Source organism: Epinephelus lanceolatus, chromosome 14 (assembly GCF_041903045.1).
Source record: "Epinephelus lanceolatus isolate andai-2023 chromosome 14, ASM4190304v1, whole genome shotgun sequence".
NCBI classification, from domain to species: domain Eukaryota; kingdom Metazoa; phylum Chordata; class Actinopteri; order Perciformes; family Serranidae; genus Epinephelus; species Epinephelus lanceolatus.
Genome location: NC_135747.1, coordinates 3,386,473 through 3,406,153, shown reverse-complemented (window position 1 = coordinate 3,406,153; position 19,681 = coordinate 3,386,473). Strand labels below are relative to the sequence as shown.

Sequence of the window (19,681 nt, the reverse complement as noted above, 5' to 3'; positions counted from 1 at the left end):
CTATTGGCGCTTCAACCAAAGAGGGCGGAGGGACAACAAATCTGTGGACATCTCTGACTAACAGCCTTGTTTCTTGTTATCAGCTATGTAATGAGTTGTTTTTTTCATAAACTTTATTTTGAGCTTTTTAATAAGGAAAAAACATTTAGGGCTATGTTACAAGCTGAAGCTGAGACAACACTTCGGTACAGCTGTCTGTGTACTAGAGCTCTCTCTGGCATACATCTGTTGATGTTCATTTCAACCCAAACCACTCTTACCCTCACCGTAACCAACAAATCTCTTTCTGGCAGAAAAGCGCTCTAGGCAAACTTCTCCCCAAATCCAATTTGTACGTATCTTCTGCGTTATCAATAAAGTTGCTTTAAAAAAAGAGTCATGACGGGAACGGTCATGTGACCGTCTTGTTGTTCGTGAGGTGTCCCAGCCGTGGTGGGTAGTACCGGCTGATCAGTGCAGTGCCCCAGGTTCTGAATGGTTAACAGCGTCACTACAGATAACAAGCACAGCTCTGAAACATGCTTTGGTTTGAAGGCTCAATTCCTGATGCCATTAACTTGGCAAAACAGCGAAGTTACGTCTTTGTCGTTGTCATTACAGGTATGTGTGTGTGTGTGTGTGTGTGTGCGTCGATTGGCCAGCTAGCTCCCGCTAGCCTGCATAAGTAATAACTGATAAATAGAGCTATCGTGCTAGCCAGCTAAGGTTAGCCGTGCTTGTTGTACTAAACCATTAGCCACCTAGCATAGCCAACCAACCAACTGGCAAAGAATTGAGACGTGTCGTTACGCATGTAGGAGGAAAATGGCTCTACGAAACCAAGAGCACAGAAACATAGTAACCTCTAATGTGCTGTTTTGTGCTCGCTAACGTTATGTGTTAGCTAGTAACTTAGTTTTGGGTGCTACCGGCCTTTGTAGCCTGTGTTATGGTAACGTTAATGTCTTCACTACAGCGCCTGGTGTCCCTAATAACCTAATCAGATTAACTTAACGTTAGGAGGACAGACCAGATGCTAGATGATTTTACAGTTTGATTATTGATGGGACATCAGTGATTAACTTAGAACGATCCGGGCAGTGGGTCTCCCATGACAGGATGGGATCGCTAATCAACTTTATTCTAGCCAGGTTAACGTTAGTTCAAACGGCACTACTTTGAGCTGGGTCATTATTGCATTATTAGCAATGACGGTGTAAGTTAACAGTTTAACTACTGCAGCTTCCCAGAAAGTATCCAACTTTTAAGAAGAACACTCTGTTGTCATATACACATAGGCCTGAAATACACACACATGCACAAACAGGACCTATACATCCATTTAAATTGAGAGATGTCAGAGTAAGGGGGCTGCCATGAACAGGCGCCCTGACCAACTGGAGGTACAGAACCTTGCTCAAGGACACCTCGGCAGTGCCGGGGGGGACGACGACGACTGGCACCTCTCCAGCTACCCGTACACGCCCCATACTTGGTCCGTACGGGGCCTAGAACTGGCGACCCTCCGGATCCCAAGCCAAGTCCATATGGACTGAGCGACTGCAGCCCCCCAGAAGGTTTCATGTATTGACAGTGAGATGTGACTTAATGACTCATCACTGTCATTTTCTCTGTTCTCAGGGGAAGATGAACAGTCCGCACAGCTCATGTCCAGCTGGGAGGATGACAGTGTCTCAGAGGCAGCACAGAACTGTTGTGTGGCCATCAAAGTCGATGCCAAGAGGTACATGGTGACATGTTCAGTTAAATGCACGGTGCATGCTACTGAATTTTAGCTGCAGGGGAAGTAATTGTCTTCAAGTTATTGCCGCAAGTGTTTACTACCTAAGCTAACCAAGAGCCCGTGGAAACACTTGTGTCCAAATAGTTTTGCAGTTAGTGTACATAATTCTGGGTGTTTGCAGGCCCCGTTTTGAAACTCAATGTAAAAAAGTCAAAAGTCATTAGATGAAATGAAATTTGAAATCTACAGTAACATTTTACCCATTTTGTTTTTTTAATGTTATGTTTGGAACTTTATTGTCCATGCTGGGAAAATTGTTGTGGCTACATAATAAAATGAGAGAAACAAAACAAAACAATACAGGATAGAAATCAACAAGACAGGACAATATAGACAGAATCAGAAGATGAATCCAAAGTCAGTATTTTAAGTTAACTCTCTCTGCTGATTTATGTTCTTTTTGGAATAGATTACTACATCTAGGGTTGCAGCGATATACCGCTGTCAAGGTATATCGTGATATTAAAATTGAAGTTTACCGTACATTTGCTTGTCTATGATATTGGAGAAAATACAACTGGACAGAAAATGTCAACTTTATTTTAGTTATTTTCAAAAGGGATTTTCTTTTACACATGCTTTTATTAAAAATGGTTTAGAGTTTCAAATATAGTAATGAAAATTTGTTTAACCAAAAAAAAAAAAAAACCTTCCGTTTTAATTCCTTTCAGGGTAATTCTGATAATAATTCTGTAATACCGTGAAACCTCAATATTTTCTGAGATGGTTATCATACCTTGAAAATCTCATACCATTGCAACCCTAACTACAACTGCAGCAGTGTTTCCCCTACCAGTTCAAATAATTGTGTAACTTAAGCAGCATTTATCAAGCTGGTTGTACCTAAACTAGCATGTATCCACCTTATTTTTCATGGAAACACGGAGGCAAAACAGAACGCAGCCAGCTTCCGTTTTTTTGTGCGACACTTCCGGTCCAGCACTCTTACCACTGTGTAAATGGGAATCACCTTGTTGTTTACCTTGCTGAGTTTAGCTATATATATGTATATATCACATTTTTCACGTCACTATATCACCATTTAGACTAATCTGATGTTTGTAAAGTCTATAAACACAATGACTGAACAAACATTACTATTTCTGTGTGTGTAATTAATAACATGGTTATCGTAGATTAGCTGGGCTAACTGTTAGCTGTTAGCCGTTAGCCGTTAGCGGTGTCTGTAATAACTCACTAAACTCACAAAGTGGCCCGTGAAAAAAATATTTTTTCCAGCGGATGTCTTAGTTACAACATGATTGAGCTAACTGGAGTAGTTTCATGTCGCATCCGACAACGGGAGCCTTTTAACGGATGACGTCCTGATGTTAGCTTTGCTGCTAGTGTTAGCTGTCCCTGCCAGCTGCAGCCACTGATGCTTTCTAGACATCGTGATTTCCCATAACTGAATAAATACCACACACAGCAACACAAGACTGCTTTGCTAGCTCAGTCATGTTGTAACGGCTGGATGATTGATGCGTACATGTTGTTTCTGGTGCTATCAGAGCCGATCCGCGCATCACTATGGCTTAATGATCAACTCAGTCAATTAAAACAACCCGTCCTGTGTTAGGAGTGTATGTCGCTGACAGAAAGAAAGAAAGAAAAGGAAAAAAAAGATAGAAAAGCAGCGTACACCTCACATATTTAATTCTCACAGTTGCGCACACGTTTGGCTGGCATGCAGAAGCACCGTCTGTGTGTCGAGGGTGTGAGCCGCAGCTTCAGCTGCTCAGGTAGAGAGGCTGTGTAGCCCGGTGTGTTTTTTCGCTGATTCGGTTTTGCAGGTTCTCTGCTGGTACACTGGACACGGGGATCAAGCAGTTTGTCTCACTTGGGATAGATTGTGCTTTTTTGGTTCATAGTTTATGATTGATGTGCGATTTATTCGTGTTTAGAGGGAATACATTTCCATTATAATGGAAACGTGGGCACAGTTATGTATATAAAATACACAGACTAACTAACTAACGAACTGATTGACTAACATAAACAACTGAAAATTGAAAAAAATTAGCTTGCACCATTAGCTCCGGTAAGGGAAAGCATGAGGGAAAGCGGCTGACCGGAAGTCATGCACAAAAAAACGGAAGTTGATCACTATTTACTTCCGTGTTTGAAAATCTGGCCAACATCAACAGTCTTAAACAACACTAAAACCAATAAAACGTTACTGCCTTATTTATTAAGAATTCTGTTTTTGAAATTTAAATTGTTCTTTCAAATATAAAGTCTAAATATTGATACAGCACAGCATCACTATATTTTTGTGTGGCAATATTGTATCATCACACAGTTTATTATCGATTATTTTATAAATTATTTTATGAATACAAGTGAAACTTTAGGTAACCTATTTGAATAATATAATCTGTTGCTTTTTCAGTCCACTACATACATTTTGCTGCAAAAACGGCTGAAGTGAGATGAACAGACTGAAAACTGCTTTGTAGACATAATTTACAGTTAAAAACAGGTTATAAATTGCAATATCACAATATGTTTTATCGCAATACTCCGCATATCACAGCAGTTTAAAATCGCAATAATATTGTATTGTGACTAAAGCATCTTGCTAATATCGTACTGTGGAGCCTCTGGTGATTCCCACCCCTAGTCTGCACCCTGAAAAGCCTTTCTGTTGTACAGTGCATGTCTACCGTTCTGATTCCCAGTGAAAGAAGCAACTCGTGTCTACATCATGATTACACCAGCAACTAATGTAGTGCAGTTTGACAGGTGTTTATCTTTATGGAGTTTCAACATATAATGCAACGTTTGTTTTTTTTCCACAGTGAGCCATGTGTGCAGTTCTCTCAGATATGTATCTTTTTCGTTGTCTTAAATATTTAAATTTTCTTGGTGGGTTGAATTAGTGTGGAGCTACTACAAAAGGAGGTTACTGATTATTGACTATCTTTTTATCAATCAGACAATCTTTTCTTTTTTCACATGGAATTATACTATGTTACAGCTCCAGTGAAATATGATCCCATCAGCTGCTTTAACAGGTGCACTGTAATTTAGTCCTTTCTGTGCCCTCTTACATTGTTATCTGCTGCTTTATGATCGTCCATGTTTCTGGATTGTTCTGGTAATCCATGGATTCTGGTCATGGAATGATTCACACATCCCGACCTCAACAAGACAGCCGTATGGTTGCTCCTTCAGAACACAAGCACCATCACTCTGCAGCCGCATTTGAACGATGTATAGCAGTGATCCACAGCAGGAACGGGTCAGCACCTCAATCCCATCATCACACCAGTCCTCATTCACCATAAAGTACACGTCTCCTCTCCTTCTCTTGCCAGAGTCCTCTGCTCTGTCAGATTGGCAGAAAGAAAAAGAGTCACCTGGCTGAATGGCGCTGTGCAGGATTTAGCCAAGTTTTGATGAGTCAAAGTTACAGTTACAGTTCCTAATATCCTGTCCTGTTTATTTTCTAACAAATGTACAATAGCTAGCTGGTCCTCATCTTCTCCATCTTTTCTTGATGTTTACTGATGTTTACATTTGAGAAAACCTCGACCTGGCCAGCTAGCAGCTAGCTAGCAGAAGTCAGCAGGAGGAGAGTTTACAGACAGGTGAGTTGATTTCCTTATCCTGGGGTCCGTTTCAGAAGGGAGGTTCAACAAACTCTGAGCCTAACCCTGAACTCTGAGTTGAGTAACTCTGAGATGGGAAACTCTGGGTTACGGGTTTCAGAACAGGTGATTTCAATCGGTTCAGTCAACACAGAGTTTGTTCACTCTGAGTTAAGCGCATGCACCACAACTTTAAAAAGCCGTCATCAATGGAGCCCCGATACCACGATTCACCATGGCAGCAAGCGACAAGAGATGGTCTGCGTTTTGTTACTCCTATGGAGTCGGATATTTTAATGCGCTAATGCAGCGAATTTGAAGCCGTTTTCAGGAAGAAGAGTAACACGGCTGCAGCAGCGAAGGAACGGGAGTCAGCGTGGAAGAAAATTACTGCTCGAGTCAATGCGAAAGTTTAAATTTATTTTATACATTTATGCAGTCACAATAATGTTAGGCTACAGATGCAAACAGGTGGAATGGTGTTAAAGCTAAAATTTAGTTCACTTAGATGCAATCCCACCTCATTATTTTTCAAGTGAAAATTGTCTAAAAACAAGTTACTTATAGGTGTGATTTGTTTTGACTAGAAATGAGACATTTTGACTAGAAATAAGACACATATTCTTGGTATGATTTTGAGTTTTTGCAGTTTTTGAGACAGTCAATCTACCTGCACATTAATGCTGTGAATGGACTTCCTATTCACATAGTCTCCTTCATTTTGTGAAGGAGCAATGATGGGAATGTGGTTCCATCAGTGCACCCTATTACACCGGGAAATCCTAAAAGAAATTAAAAGACTAATCCCAGTCTGAGGTTGCAGCACCATGTCATTAACTGAATATGATTTATAATCATAAATTTTAACTGATTTCTACATCATTCACCTGCAATCCTGTGGAACTCCTCCTTGATGACCCTCACAGGTTTATGTCCAGGGAACACAACAACAAAAGAGTTTAATAGACGTTTCAGAGCTAGGGACACTTTTCTCACGGCTCTGCAGACAGTGGCCTTACTAATATTTTCTGCATCTCCGATATTATACAGAAAACTCCCGTTTGCAAAAAAAAAAAAAAACGAAGAGCAACACAAAGAATCTGGGTAGATGAAAGTGCACGTCCACGGTTGGTGACGTTGGTTATGTCACGACGGATGAGGTTATAGATATAAATGATGGACTGTGATGTGAAACGGTACCGTTCAAAAAGAAAATGTTCTGGAAATGATAATGCGTCAATTCTGGGCCTGTGAATAATCTCCAGACGAATGCGTAACTCCCTCCTCAGTAACACTGCCTCTTTGTCCACAGGGTCCTCCAAGAATGGACATGCCATGGTCAAAAAAAAGTAGATTTAGAACTAGAACACACTTTAGGATCCGACTTTACCTTGAGGACAGATGATCAAACTCGCTGAAACCCGCGCAACACTAAACAAATGAATGAATCAATCACACTGCGTGTGTGGCGTAAGAGGGAGGAGACGGCCAGAAACTCGAGGTTCATTGAAGAAAACCTGCTCCCGACCACGTTAGGTTCACAGAGTCAGTTGCCATAGTAACTGACACCAAGCTTCAGTTACCTCTCTTTCTGAAACGGGCTGGAGTTACTCCGCTTTCTCTGGTTTAAGTTACCTCCCTTTCTGAAATGGAAAACCCAGAGTTTCCCTCATTTCAGGGTTAACAGACTCAGAGTTTTCACTAAAACTGTTTTGTGAAACGGACCCCTGATGAGTGACCTGCAGCCACACACCACCACCTATCCAACAACCCATCTCTGGGCTCCACCCATTACATTGCTGTATTTATTGGGCCAGAGATAGGCCTACCCGTGACCTAAACCCAGACTACTGTCTAATAGGGACCGGAGCAATGCTTCTGTATGTTTTAAACCAAGAACCTGTCTTATCAAACTGAATTGCAAAAGAAATGTTTATATAAGCACAAGACTGGATATATACCAATAAATACCTCATGGGTTATAGTTTCCTAGAAGAGCAAGCATTGATCTTTGCTGATGATAAGTAATTCCGGAGTTTAGCTACTCCGTGTTCTTTGCCAATGTCACTGTAAGGAGTCAGAGTCTCTAGCCCCTTTTACACTGCCAGATTTTTGGCAAATGTCGGGCCGTTTTGCCGGCAAGCTGCGAGCGTTTAGCCACAAAGAGCTGGTTTTGTTGATGACTTGTGGGAGGAGCTGTTGATGACGCTGCATGTGCGACCCACTGGCGGTGGATAAACAGGAAACAGCTGATAGCAGGAATGAGCAGCAAGGGAAACGCAAACCTGACAGACGCTACAGTAAAGATGAGCAACTGGGGAAACAAGGAATTGTGCGCCCTCCTTGCCTTTGCAAACTGTCAAATGACGGGAATGGTCCGACTTATGAGAGAATTGCCTAAGAACTGACTAGCTTTCCTCGGAGTAAGGCTGTTTACGTCACACACTGAGCTACATGTTTTGTTACTTGCTCACGCCCCCCATTGCCCTGAAAAAGGCACATTGTGTATGAACAGAAGTAGGCAGGCGGCATTTCGCTGCACTCCCCGATTTTGTTTTTATACTGCCAATGCTGAAAGAAGACTGATTGGGCTTTCCTGCAGAATTGCACAATTCCTATTTAAAAAGGGTTTATCACCTGTATAGCCAAAAAATCTTTCCCATTTTAATTGTCACCTGGATATGCCGTGAAGTGCTGCACTGTAAAGCCAAACTGAGAGAAAGGAGAGCAGTACTGCAGCATTGACACACTTTTATATTACATTTCAGAAACCTTCTTCCAAATAAATAAAATCATAAAAGACAAATTATATTTGATAATGTTGTCAAGAAACATGGACAATTATGAAGCAGCTACCAACAATGTAAAAAGAGGCAAGAAAGAACTAAATGCAATGCACATGTTGAAGAAGCTGATCTCACTGGAGTTCTACCTTATGTGATTCCATGTGGCAAATAAATTAATGAGTGATATTTTGATTAATTTAGTATCTCATAATCATAACTTAGAGTCAAACTTTTGACAGGGCACCTCATAAATTTGTCTTGCCCTGACTATTATTATTTTTGTCATTCCTTACCCTTCATTTTTGTATGACTGTGGTGGAAATGGCCTCCCATATATATGTGGTAGGTGGAGTGCTAGTTAAACTGTAGTGTAAACATTACAAAATATCAGTTGCTGGGACCTTGTTCCTTAACCTCCACCGTGTGAAGATCCAGTGGTGTGCATACCCTCTAGCTTCTTTATTGGGGAGAATGGCATCCCTCTGGAGGTCATCGCTGGCAGTGTCTCAACTGAAGAACTGATGAAAAGAATCAACAGAGTGAAGCAGGTATGGCCAAAAAGGTTAGATAGTTAACGGGGTGATTTGCAGGGAGCTTTGTACTGGTTTTTCAACCCTTTCACATTTCATCTAGCTATCCACAGTTCCCCATAATGAAGAATCACATGCATGTTTTTAGCCATTCTAGAGGCTTGGGGGGTGGCAATGTCAGGTGGTCAGTGGGTCAGTCAACTACTTAGGTCCTGTCTGAAATATGCCAACAATTCTTATTTTTTTTTCTTGAATTATTATTATTCAGGCTGCTGTGAAATTTTCTAAAGACATTTATATTGCGCAGATGATTTATTCTAATGATCTTGGTCAAGTCAAAATTCTAACTTAAGTACAATCAATGACTAATCTACTGAATAGCAAATGTTAGCCTGCTACCACACCAAACAGAGATGGGAAACACTGGAAACATTACACCTGCTTATCATCAGTATTTCATTGTGAATGTGTTAGCATTTAGCTCAAAGCACTGCTGTGTCTAAAGCCTCTATTCCACTGCCCGGAACTGTTTTTTATGCCTCTGTGCTGGCAATAGCCATGGACAGAGGCATTATGTTTTCAGATTGTCCATCCGTCTGTCTGTCTGTCCATCATCCATCCATCCATCCATCCATTCATCCCATCCTTGTGAACACGATATCTCAAGAACACCTCAAGAGAATTTCTTCAAATATGGCACAACAATGAACTGATCAGTTATATGTGGTCAAATTTCAAGATCACTGTAACCCTGTCTGTCTTATTCTTGTGAGTGTGATCTTTCTAAAACTCCTTGAGGGAATTTTTTCAAATTTGGCACAAACATTCACTTGGACCCAACAATGAATTGAATTGATTTCCTTGGTCAAAAGTAGGGGTGTCCCGATGCGGTATCGGCGCCGATCACATTATTTTTACAAAATCAGAGTCGGTAATAAAAGATCGGAGGAATCAAAACAACAAAAACGTCCAGGTTTTTCATCTATGTTTTTTCATTGTTGCCTCTGCTTTCCAATGTATAAAGTGTGGTGATCCTGTATATTTTATACAGCTGACTGGCCTAGTGGTAGAGTGTCTGCCCTGTGACTGGGAGGTTGTGGGTTCGATCCCTGGCCGGGTCATACCAAAGACTATAAAAATGGGACCCATTGTACTCAGCATCAGGGGTTGGAATTGGGGATTATATCACCACATGATTCCCGAGCGCGGCACTGCTGCTACTCACCGCTCCCTCAGGGGATGGGTCAAATGCGGAGAACAAATTTCACACACTCAGGTGTGTGACAGTCAGTGGGACTTTAAATATATTTATTTTATAAGACAGTCAGCTGATGGCTTGCTCACCTCCAGACACTGAGATACCTCCAGACACACCCACCAGTGCTATCGGCCAGTGGGATGGCTCGATCAGCCTAGCCCAGGTAGACCGCGAAATAGGTGCGCTTCCCTGTGGAATATCATCCATCCGGCCACTGTCCTCACCTCAGAGATTCCGACACGGATATCAAGGGATCCTACGGAACCTCCACACCCGAAACAGCGTTACAGCATTCACCCACGGTCCCGTGAGTTGGCAAAAGCAACCGGGGGTTACTTTCCGTTTCATTATTCCTTATTTGGAACCTTCGGGCTGGGTTGATTTATTGTTTTAAAACTGAACTGAGTCAGAGCGAACATTGGATTTTCTTTACTTCCTTGTTTGCGGGAAAACCTGGGGTGGAGATTTCTTTTGTTTAGAGAACTGTGTGGATTGAACTGAATTGAACTGTGATATGTTATTTGGAAATCCCGGAGTGGAGTTTTTTGTTTGAACTTGATTGAACTGACTGAAAGGAACGGAACATTTCTTTTCTTTGGTGAAAAAAATATATACTTTCTTGAAACTGATTACTGTTGTATTTGAATTTTTGTATAGTATAGTGTAATTCTTTTGTTCTACAGAAACCAGGTAAAAACAATTTAATTTTGGTGTTGAGGGACCTGTTTTATGGGTTTTATGGTTTCTTCGTGGGGTTTGACTGAGTAAAAGAAAAATATTTGTTATGTCAAACTGCTACAAAAGATATAGGCCTATTTTGTTTGTTGAAGACAAGAAGAAGATATTGAATTGGTTTACATTTTGTGCTGCTGAACAACCGATAAGCTTTTTGGATACTATTTAAATAAAAAACAAACCTTATGGGACAACTTGGATGCATTCATTTTTTTTCTTTGTTAATGCGTTGCAAAGTATTGGATTGGACTCAGTACCGGACTCGGTTTCAAAATAAAGGACTCGTATCGGATCGGATGCAAAAAAAAATGTGATCCGGACATCCCTAGTCAAAAGTCAAGGTCAATATGACCTCACAAAATGTGTTTTTGGCCATTGCTCAATAATTCATATGCTAATTATGACAAAACTTCATACAAATGTCCAATAGGATAAAAAAAATGAAGTGATGGCATTTTATATCCAAAACTTCAAAGGTCAACGTCACTGTGACATCATTATGGTCTGCATAAAACACTGTTCTGGCCGCTATTCAATGTCATATCTCAGGAACCGAAAGGGAGACATTTGGTCAGGTGCTAAATTGGTGACACTCATCCTGGGTGTCTATCTGAAATTGGGGTGATTGCTGCACAGACATGGATATAACCTGTAAGAGAAACTTGACTGGTACGTGGAGGCATTAAACCGCAGGGCGGTAATTCTAGTTACTTTTCTTTTTTACAAAGGAACGCAAGATATGCAGGATAGCTATAATGTGTGTGCCATTGTGTAGTTGAATGCAAATATGCCACAACCCTTGATATAAAGATGACCCTCTACCACCTATTGCCACCAAAACTACTAAATCTACATGGTGTTTTCTCTGGTCCTAATGTTTCTCCCTGTTTTCTGACAGATGCATGCTCAGCAGATTAGAAGTGGGACAGTGTTACCGGAGGCAAGTGGTCCTGTAGAGACCAGCTCAATAGATAGCACAGCTTCAGCCTCGGCTCCAGCAGTACCTGTTAGATCAGCAGCAGCCACAGAACCTGCAGCAGTGCCAGGAACAGGGGAAGGTGAGTGAGCCTGGATCACACAGTCATCTAGTAAGTTCAAAGAAGAGAGTTCTGTGCACCTAAATCTATCAGGACACTATTTTAATCGTTTCAGTTTTTAGCATGTGGGAGTAAAAATGCACACTTTGTCTTTGCTTTCATCTGCAGTCAGCCTTACAGCCAAAATATATGGGACAAGATTGCGGTGTGGCACATCGCAGCAGAGCGCGCCCATTACAGTCAACACTTCACATTAAAAAAATCAAATCAATTCATCCTGTTGCGAAAAGGATCAAGTTAATGAATTCAGTGCCACTAAATAAAGCTTATATGCTAAACCCTCCATAACCAACTGAATCATCACTTGCAAAACTCAGTACACTCACAGTGAAGCTGGCAGAAACCACATGCTACAAAGACACGTGGTTTCAACAATTTATCGGCTGAACGTTGGTATTGGCCAGTATTTGCCTTGTTGACTGCCATCAGCCTGTTAGCAAAAAAGATGACTGATGGCAGTAGTCAATGTTTTTCTGTTGTGCCACATCAATTTTGCGTAGGCTGAAAAGCAGGGCTCCAGACTAATGGCGTCCTGTCATCCTGAGGACAATAGAAAACATGTTTGGAACAAACGGAGCGAGGCAGAAGACTCTTTTTCAGGATTTTCCACCTTTGAATCTAAGGCCTTCACCTAAGTGCACGTGCATCTGCATTTAAGAACAGTCAATAGGAACGCTTTCTCTGAAATTACCTGTAAAGTCTCCTGTCACAGCCTAGATTTTCTAAAGCTTGAAAACAGAGTCAAAAGGACGTGCAGAAGTCTTATGTTCTCTTAGTCCTCTTGCATTAGGCCCTTTGTCCACCTAAGCATTTTTTCCACAGCTCAAAACACAAGGCACTCCTAAGGAAGCGTCCAGCTGGGAGTGCTTGAGAGCATTTTGGAGGTGCAGCCCTTCTCTTTAGCTGAAAGTAGTAATGTCAATTTCGGTTAATTTTGCTTTCGATAGCCCAACACCTATTAACTGGTAAGTAACTAATACATTTATAAAAAAAAAGAAAGAAAGAGGCGCTTTCCTTTTTGTCCAGTGCTCTGTTGACTCTGAGCTTTAGCCAGGTGCACTGTCCATTCAGAGGTGGTCTGCCTACTCTCCGACCTCTACTCGTTAGCTAGCCACTCTTCAGTGTGCACTGGCCGGGCAGGAAGTAGCTAGCAGCACTGCTCATTCAGCGGTTACCACTGGTAATGCCATCCTGACCCATGATGGTGGGACAGTGTTGAATTTTTCAAGTCTTTTACAAGTCTTAGCCCAGCTTTAAATATAATGATATAAATATAATGATGTAATGATGACACTGGCAGAGAAGGAAGTAAAGAATTTAAACTGCCGCCATAATATGACATAACAGAATGTGGCTAATGCTAGCTTTCAGATAATCTGCTTTCCTTTAACACCAGAAATTGTATTATAGCTCCTTGTCATGATAAGCAGAGCGCCGTGTGAAATGCATGCATCTTACTGTATGAGGTGAGGATCAGCATTGTGACTGTTCACATGGTGTCATGACTGCTGCTGTTTCTTAAGATACTCTGGCAGACAGATGATATTTTTGAAATTAAAGAGATGTAGTGGAAAAGTAGAATGTTCTCTCTGGAAAGTTTCCCAAAAAAAGCTGCAGAGGTCTTGGTGCTTTGTTCCCAAAGAGTTTCTCTGCAAGTATGGCAGTTTTTGAAAGCAAGCACAAATTGGACAATTCTTCCTGCCAATGTAAACTGTAACTGTTTACCTTTCACTGAAAACTTTACCACTTTCAGTTAGAAAGGGAGAGCACACAGTTTTCTGGGGTTAGATGCAGTTTATGGCATGAATACAGGAGATGACGCAGGCGATTGCATACAGAGTATGGATGTATTAATCAATTGAGGGTGGATAGACGTGTCTGCTTTATGCTGACAGGCTAGTTGAATGAAGGAATGAATGAATGAATGAATGAATAAAACTTGATTGTCATTATATACAACATCACAATGAAATTGTGTTGGCCTCTCTCTATATAAATGAATAAAAACATTTAAGAAAAGGCAGACATTAAAAACAATGAGTTAATTAGTTAACCCAGTGCTTTCTGTTTTTTGTTTCTCATCTATGAAGCATCACTCTCAAACACAGCAGATAACGGCAGCATTTCAGCAACTGTGGCTCTTGCAGAGAATGCTTCTTCAGATCAGGCTACTCAAAGCAAAGAAAATCTGGATGCTAAGGTGGAAAGGTAGGAGCCTCCATGCTTTTCAAGCTTTGTATGTGCTAGACAGAAAATGTGCCTTGTGTTGAGGTGTTAGTTCTGAAGACATCATCTGTTTGTAAATCAAATGGCAGCCAAAGAGAGAACAACAATTAAAATACACATTTCATGGTCTTTTCACACCAAACACAAATCAGCTCTGCAAATAAATCACACATCATTTAAAAAATCCGTGCCCATCCACCTCATTGAGCCTGTCCACAGTGAATCTGAAACTTTATTACGCAGTGCTTTTTCAATCAATAGATTTTCTTCAGATGTTAATATCATAATTCTGTTCTTACCTTAACACAAAGATATTGATATTGATCTCACAAAAAAGTGTCCTCTTTGACAAATAAAACAAAGATTAAAAAGACGACAAATATAAGGAGACCATCTGGAGAAGCAAGCAGCTTAACTTGCTTGTGATGGTAATGGTCAGAAACAGAGGGGTAAGCATACTTCGTTGTGAAGGTAATGTATAACCAGTCATTTCCAAGTGCCTTAGCTAATGTTATGCTGTGAACATTATGGGCCCTATTTAGATGGTCTTAAACGCAAAGCGCCAGGCGTGCAGCGCATGGGCGTGTCCCAGTCACTTGCTAGTTAGACAGCGCATTTTTAGACTGCTCCATGGTGGAGAGTCTTAAAGGGTTGGACTTACTCTGTGAATTAGTCAGGGGTGTGTTTTGGGCGTATCATTCAATAAGCCAATCAGAGTGTCACCTCTCATTCCCTTTAAAAGAGGCGCGATTGGAGCGCACGGCGGAGAGCTAGTTAGATGGCGGACCTACCAACTGGAAAGAGTGAGCGTTTTACAGCTGAGGAGATGATAAATGTATCTCTATATCAACTGTCCCGTCACATCTGATGTCAGATCAAAGGGGATTGGCACCGTTTGGCACGCGTAATGGAAACCCAACCTGATTTGATTAACACAGCTGCAAACTAATAAGTTCACATCCCTCTCAGCCAGCCACAAACAGCCACAGCATCAGATAGGGAGTATATATTCAGCATCTGTCATCTTAGAAAAGTCAAAAGAAAAGAAACAGAGTGAGACTGCGAGAGAGAAAGAGAGAGCGCACACGCGCACGAGAGAAACGCTGTCAACAAATTGTAAATTATTCAATTTATTTTATTTTAAATAAGGGGAGGTTAGAGAGCCCAGCTCCCTCTCCAGCATCCTGAACACCCCCCTCCCCCCCCCCCGCCTGAAGGTGCAGGAAGGGGTGGTCCCGTGGCTGCACCCGGGCCCGTCTGGTCTGGCTGCGGAGCTGGGGTCATCCTCCTCCTCCTCCTCCTCCTGACAAGATGATCTTCAGTTTTATGTTCTAAAAGCTTTTTTTTTACATATACATTTGTACTTGTAGGGCTATAAGTTTACGTTTTTAGTTCACAGAAGCTGGTTATTGTTGTGTTTATGTCAAAATAAAGTTTATCAAACGTTTTCACATCTTTGATTTTGTGATTTACATGCCAAAATGATCACAATTCAATTGGGAAAGACAAGTTCATTTTACAGGCTATGCATCATCAGCCCGTGGAGGTCTGCTCACAGTTCCGTATATTCGGATACTGCTGGACCTCCCGGATTATGATGATCATTATTACTGCGATTAGATCATTCTGATTAATGACTGACCATTAAGACGTGTTTCTGATAAATATTTTAATGTGCACAATAATAACCTTTCACATTGTAATCATATTTTTATTTGTTATCTTTTGCATATGTGTGACTGCTCCTTGTGTGTCTGAACAGAGTGCACGCGTGTTGTGCACCCGCCTAGAGATGCATATTACTAACTTGTTTAACAGCGAAATACTGCACCGTTGACTTTAGACCAGGTTTTTGTTGGTCACTGGCGCATTTGCTTTTTACGCCATCTAACTAGCAGCGCGCCATGACTGCGCCTGACCACTCCTCATTTTTAGACCAACACACCCAGAGAAGTGCAAGTTCATTTGCTAGTTAGACGAAGAGGGTGCAGGGCATGAAAATGACAACTGCGCCTGCATCTAAATAGCAATGACACTTGCGACATGGATTATGCGCCCTCAGCCATCCGCTTTAGACCATCTAAAAAGGGCCCTATAAGTGTCAGAAATTGTAGTTGTTGTAAAAGGTATGCTGTAACTGTTCTTGTTGTTTTGTTACTGTTTTGTATTTACTTGCAATAAAAGAAAAAGAAAAAAAAGGTGGATGCTCACAAGTGGCTATATTAGACTACAAAACGTCATCACGCTGAACATGGCTTTACAGCTGTGCTGTGGGAGTGACATTAAGACGTAACCAAAGTGTAGTTTTTTTTATAGCTTAATGTTAGATTTCTCTTAACTAAAAATGTTATCATGATAAAAGTTTTCATATCAGTCGATATCTAAGAATATCATGATAAATGTCAAATCCTTATTTTTTCTTTCTTTTTTTTTTTATTTTTAAGTTTAAAGGTACCTTTTTGCTCCTGAATGAAAGTTTCAGAAACCATACGGTTAATTGTGGTTTAAACTATTATTTATTCTCAGAACATGACAAACAGTTGTCAAATAGCAGAACATTATTAGCAAATCTTAAGTGGATTCAAAATAATTAAAATCATTGACTCATGACTTGACATGAGAAAAGAAATACCATGTACTGGTGTTTCATAAAGCACGTTATTGTTACATTTATCATTCTCAGGGTCAATTTGGTATGTTTTTATATTGTCCCGTCAGGCTAACCAAGAAACTGGAGGAGAGACGAGAGCAAAGGAAGAGAGGAGAAGAGGAGGTAAGGAGACATGCCTGTTTTGGACACCAAATGAGTGCAGGAAGATGGGTGCAGAAAGTGCTGCAGCACCTCCTATTGCTAGAATGAAGCATTCATCTTAAATTTTGAACAGCATGCTAAAACGTCCCTGTCAGAAAATATGTGAAAAAGAAGATTAAAGTCCCTACAAGGAACTTTCATTATGAATTAATTTTGGCGACCCCGTGGACAAAAGCGGTAGTGTTTTGCCGGAATGAAGCCTACATTTCCCATGAGCTCTAGCGCGTATTGTCGTAAAGACGCTTACCTGGCTCGCGCATTTGTGTTTGTTTTGGGGATGAATGAAACAACAAGACGGAAAAACTTTGCCCCCACTCCTATCGGGGATCCCAGCTCACCTCTGCTGCGCCCCAGCTCCACCTCTCCGGCGTAAGCGCCACCGCCGCTGAGGTAAACGCAGCGGTCAGCTGTTAAGGCTGAAGGCCTGTTTGGCGAGCACTTCCACGGCTTCTTGGACTGAGTCCAGCGAGTGCCGAGAAATAAAGAGGCCATAGCCTCTTTATTTCTCGGCACTCGCTGGACCCTGTCGACGCCTGGCTGGTACCTGTCATCGGCCCGGATGAGGTGTTCCAGCCCCGCGGCCCCTGCTCTCCTCGTCCCCGCTGGCGCAGGGTGAATCTGCGCAACCTGCGGCCTCTGTGTGTGGCTCCCCGGACAGCTAACGCTATGGACCCGCCGGCTCCTGCCAGGATTGGGCTGGTAAATGCTAGATCGCTAGTGAACAAAACGTTTATCCTGAAGGATTTCCTGACTTCCCGAGGATTGGATTTTCTCTGTGTGACTGAGACGTGGCTGACTGTTGGTGAGTCCAGTGCTTTCACAGAACTTTTACCTGATGATTGCTGCTATTTTAACTCCCCGCGGACGTCGGGTCGAGGAGGAGGAATAGCGACTATTTTTAAGAGTCACTATAAATGTAAGCAGCTAGGTAAGATGACGTGTGCTGTCTGAGTACCATAAATCGTTTCGTCCTGGAAGCGACCTGGGGCGGACCCGGAGACAGTCTCCTAAAGGTATGGATATACACTATATAGAAATAGCTTATCTTCACACCAATGGTCTCATTTGCTGTTGTAGGTCATGCACAGACATCAGCAGAAACGAGAGACTTTTGCATATCCAGTTAAAAGTTCCTTGTAGCGGCTTTAAAATGTGTCAGTTGAATTTATTTGTCTGATCTGACGTGACAAGGTCAGGTCAGAGCGCAGTGGTCAGGGTCATCCATAGGTCAGAAAAAGACCAGAAAGAGTTCTGTTTTAGCAAGTACAAAGGAAGGTCATGCAAACGTGAGCTCCGCCAGTTTGCCTCTTGGTTACTTGGTTACTAGAAAACATGAAATGCTGCTGGTTGTTGCATGGCACAGTACGAACTCCGTGGAAGAAGGACAACTTCGCTGGAAAATTTCAATCGAGCCAAAGCGTTCCCTCCGAAAATGGCAGCTGACAAGAAAAAACCTCTTTCACTCGAGGAGGTGATGTTGGCGATACGAGAAAGCAAAGAGGACTTGTCCAAACAGATTGATACCAAGACCGCCAGCATCCAAACCACACTTACAAAGATTGAAACCTCACTGACAACTTTGTCTGAACAAGTTGAGGAAATGGAAGGACGTCGCCAAAACCTCACAGGCAGGTTTCCAGAATATCAGGCGCATTAATAATGCAATAAATACCCCAAAAACCACTATTCAATGCAACTATCTGCAATCAGCAGATTGCAGATAGTTGGCACTAACTGCGATTTATTTGTTTCAAATTATTCTAATTGGTTTGTCATTTACTAGATACAGTTATTGCCGTCAGGGATCTGACCTCAAATGTCTGCTGAGAGGCAGACTTTTTCTTTTTTCTTTCTTTCTTTTTTTCCATTCTCCCTTCATTCACAACATAAGATCTGATAGACTATGCATAATGCCACTATCATGATGCTCCCAGCTCCCCTCATCTGTGACTTGATGTAAGTGTTTTCATACTAATTGCTCCAAACACCTCAGATACACATGCGGGCTGCAATTTAAGAGTGTGAGTGCGCATGTGATCGCTGTCATTTACTTTGCTCTGTCTGAACTGGAGAACTGACAGCTGTCAATCAAGCTCATCTCTACAACCATATTAGTGTGGTATTAGTATCTGATAGAACACTTTTCCAGTATGGTGCTTGAGTTTATGCTGACGTGCTTGTGATGTCACCCTAATGCGGTCAATATCAAACTGGACCTACAAGGAGCCCCTGGTTACACTATCATTGTGGATCGAGGTTGTTTAGTTCAAGATTTACAGTAACTGTTGAGGCTACCATATAGTTAGCAGGAATATCCCACTTAATGTTCCTGTTTTTATTTCTTTTATGTATTTGGTGGGAATTCCTATGGGGAATGGATTTGTACACTTACTGTATTTATTATGTAATTCAGTGTGTCCAAAAATGCAACACTCTTCATATGGTACACTATTCAGATAAATATATATGAGTATGAATAATAAACTGAACTGTATATCCTGGAATGTAAAGGGAATTAACACTCCGATAAAGAGGAAAAAAATTGTTACCTATCTAAAGAGGTTATCTACAAGCATTGTGTTCATTCAGGAAATGCACCTCACTGATGTGGAACATTTGAAATTTAAGAGGGACTGGATTGGCCATGTCTTTTTTTGTCATTCACTTCTAGCGCTAGAGGGGTCGCCATACTCATAAACAAAAATACATATAACGTGCAAACTGAACTCAGTTGAAAAGGATAAGAGTGGTAGATTCTTGCTTATTGACTGTGTTCTGAACATGACTCAGGTGACATTAGTTAATATACAGTACAGGCCAAAAGTTTGGACACACCTTCTCATTCAATGCATTTTCTTTAT

At 41.4% G+C, this 19,681-nt stretch overlaps 1 protein-coding gene across 2 annotated transcripts in view; it reads left to right on the top strand.

The window, feature by feature from the left end:
• Window positions 1-399: 399 nt before the first annotated feature.
• The window catches only part of ubxn4 (UBX domain protein 4), a 49,308-nt gene continuing 30,026 nt past the window's right edge, over window positions 400-19,681 (top strand). The window contains exons 1-7 of one of the 2 annotated variants that reach the window (XM_033616174.2): window positions 400-600; window positions 1,621-1,723; window positions 4,585-4,613; window positions 8,592-8,710; window positions 11,584-11,743; window positions 13,873-13,990; window positions 16,727-16,781. In XM_033616174.2, the coding sequence (XP_033472065.1) occupies window positions 519-600; window positions 1,621-1,723; window positions 4,585-4,613; window positions 8,592-8,710; window positions 11,584-11,743; window positions 13,873-13,990; window positions 16,727-16,781 (666 nt within the window). In that variant the 5' untranslated portion in view covers window positions 400-518. The remainder of the gene's footprint in view (window positions 601-1,620; window positions 1,724-4,584; window positions 4,614-8,591; window positions 8,711-11,583; window positions 11,744-13,872; window positions 13,991-16,726; window positions 16,782-19,681) is intronic. The other variant, XM_033616164.2, reaches the window with a different exon arrangement.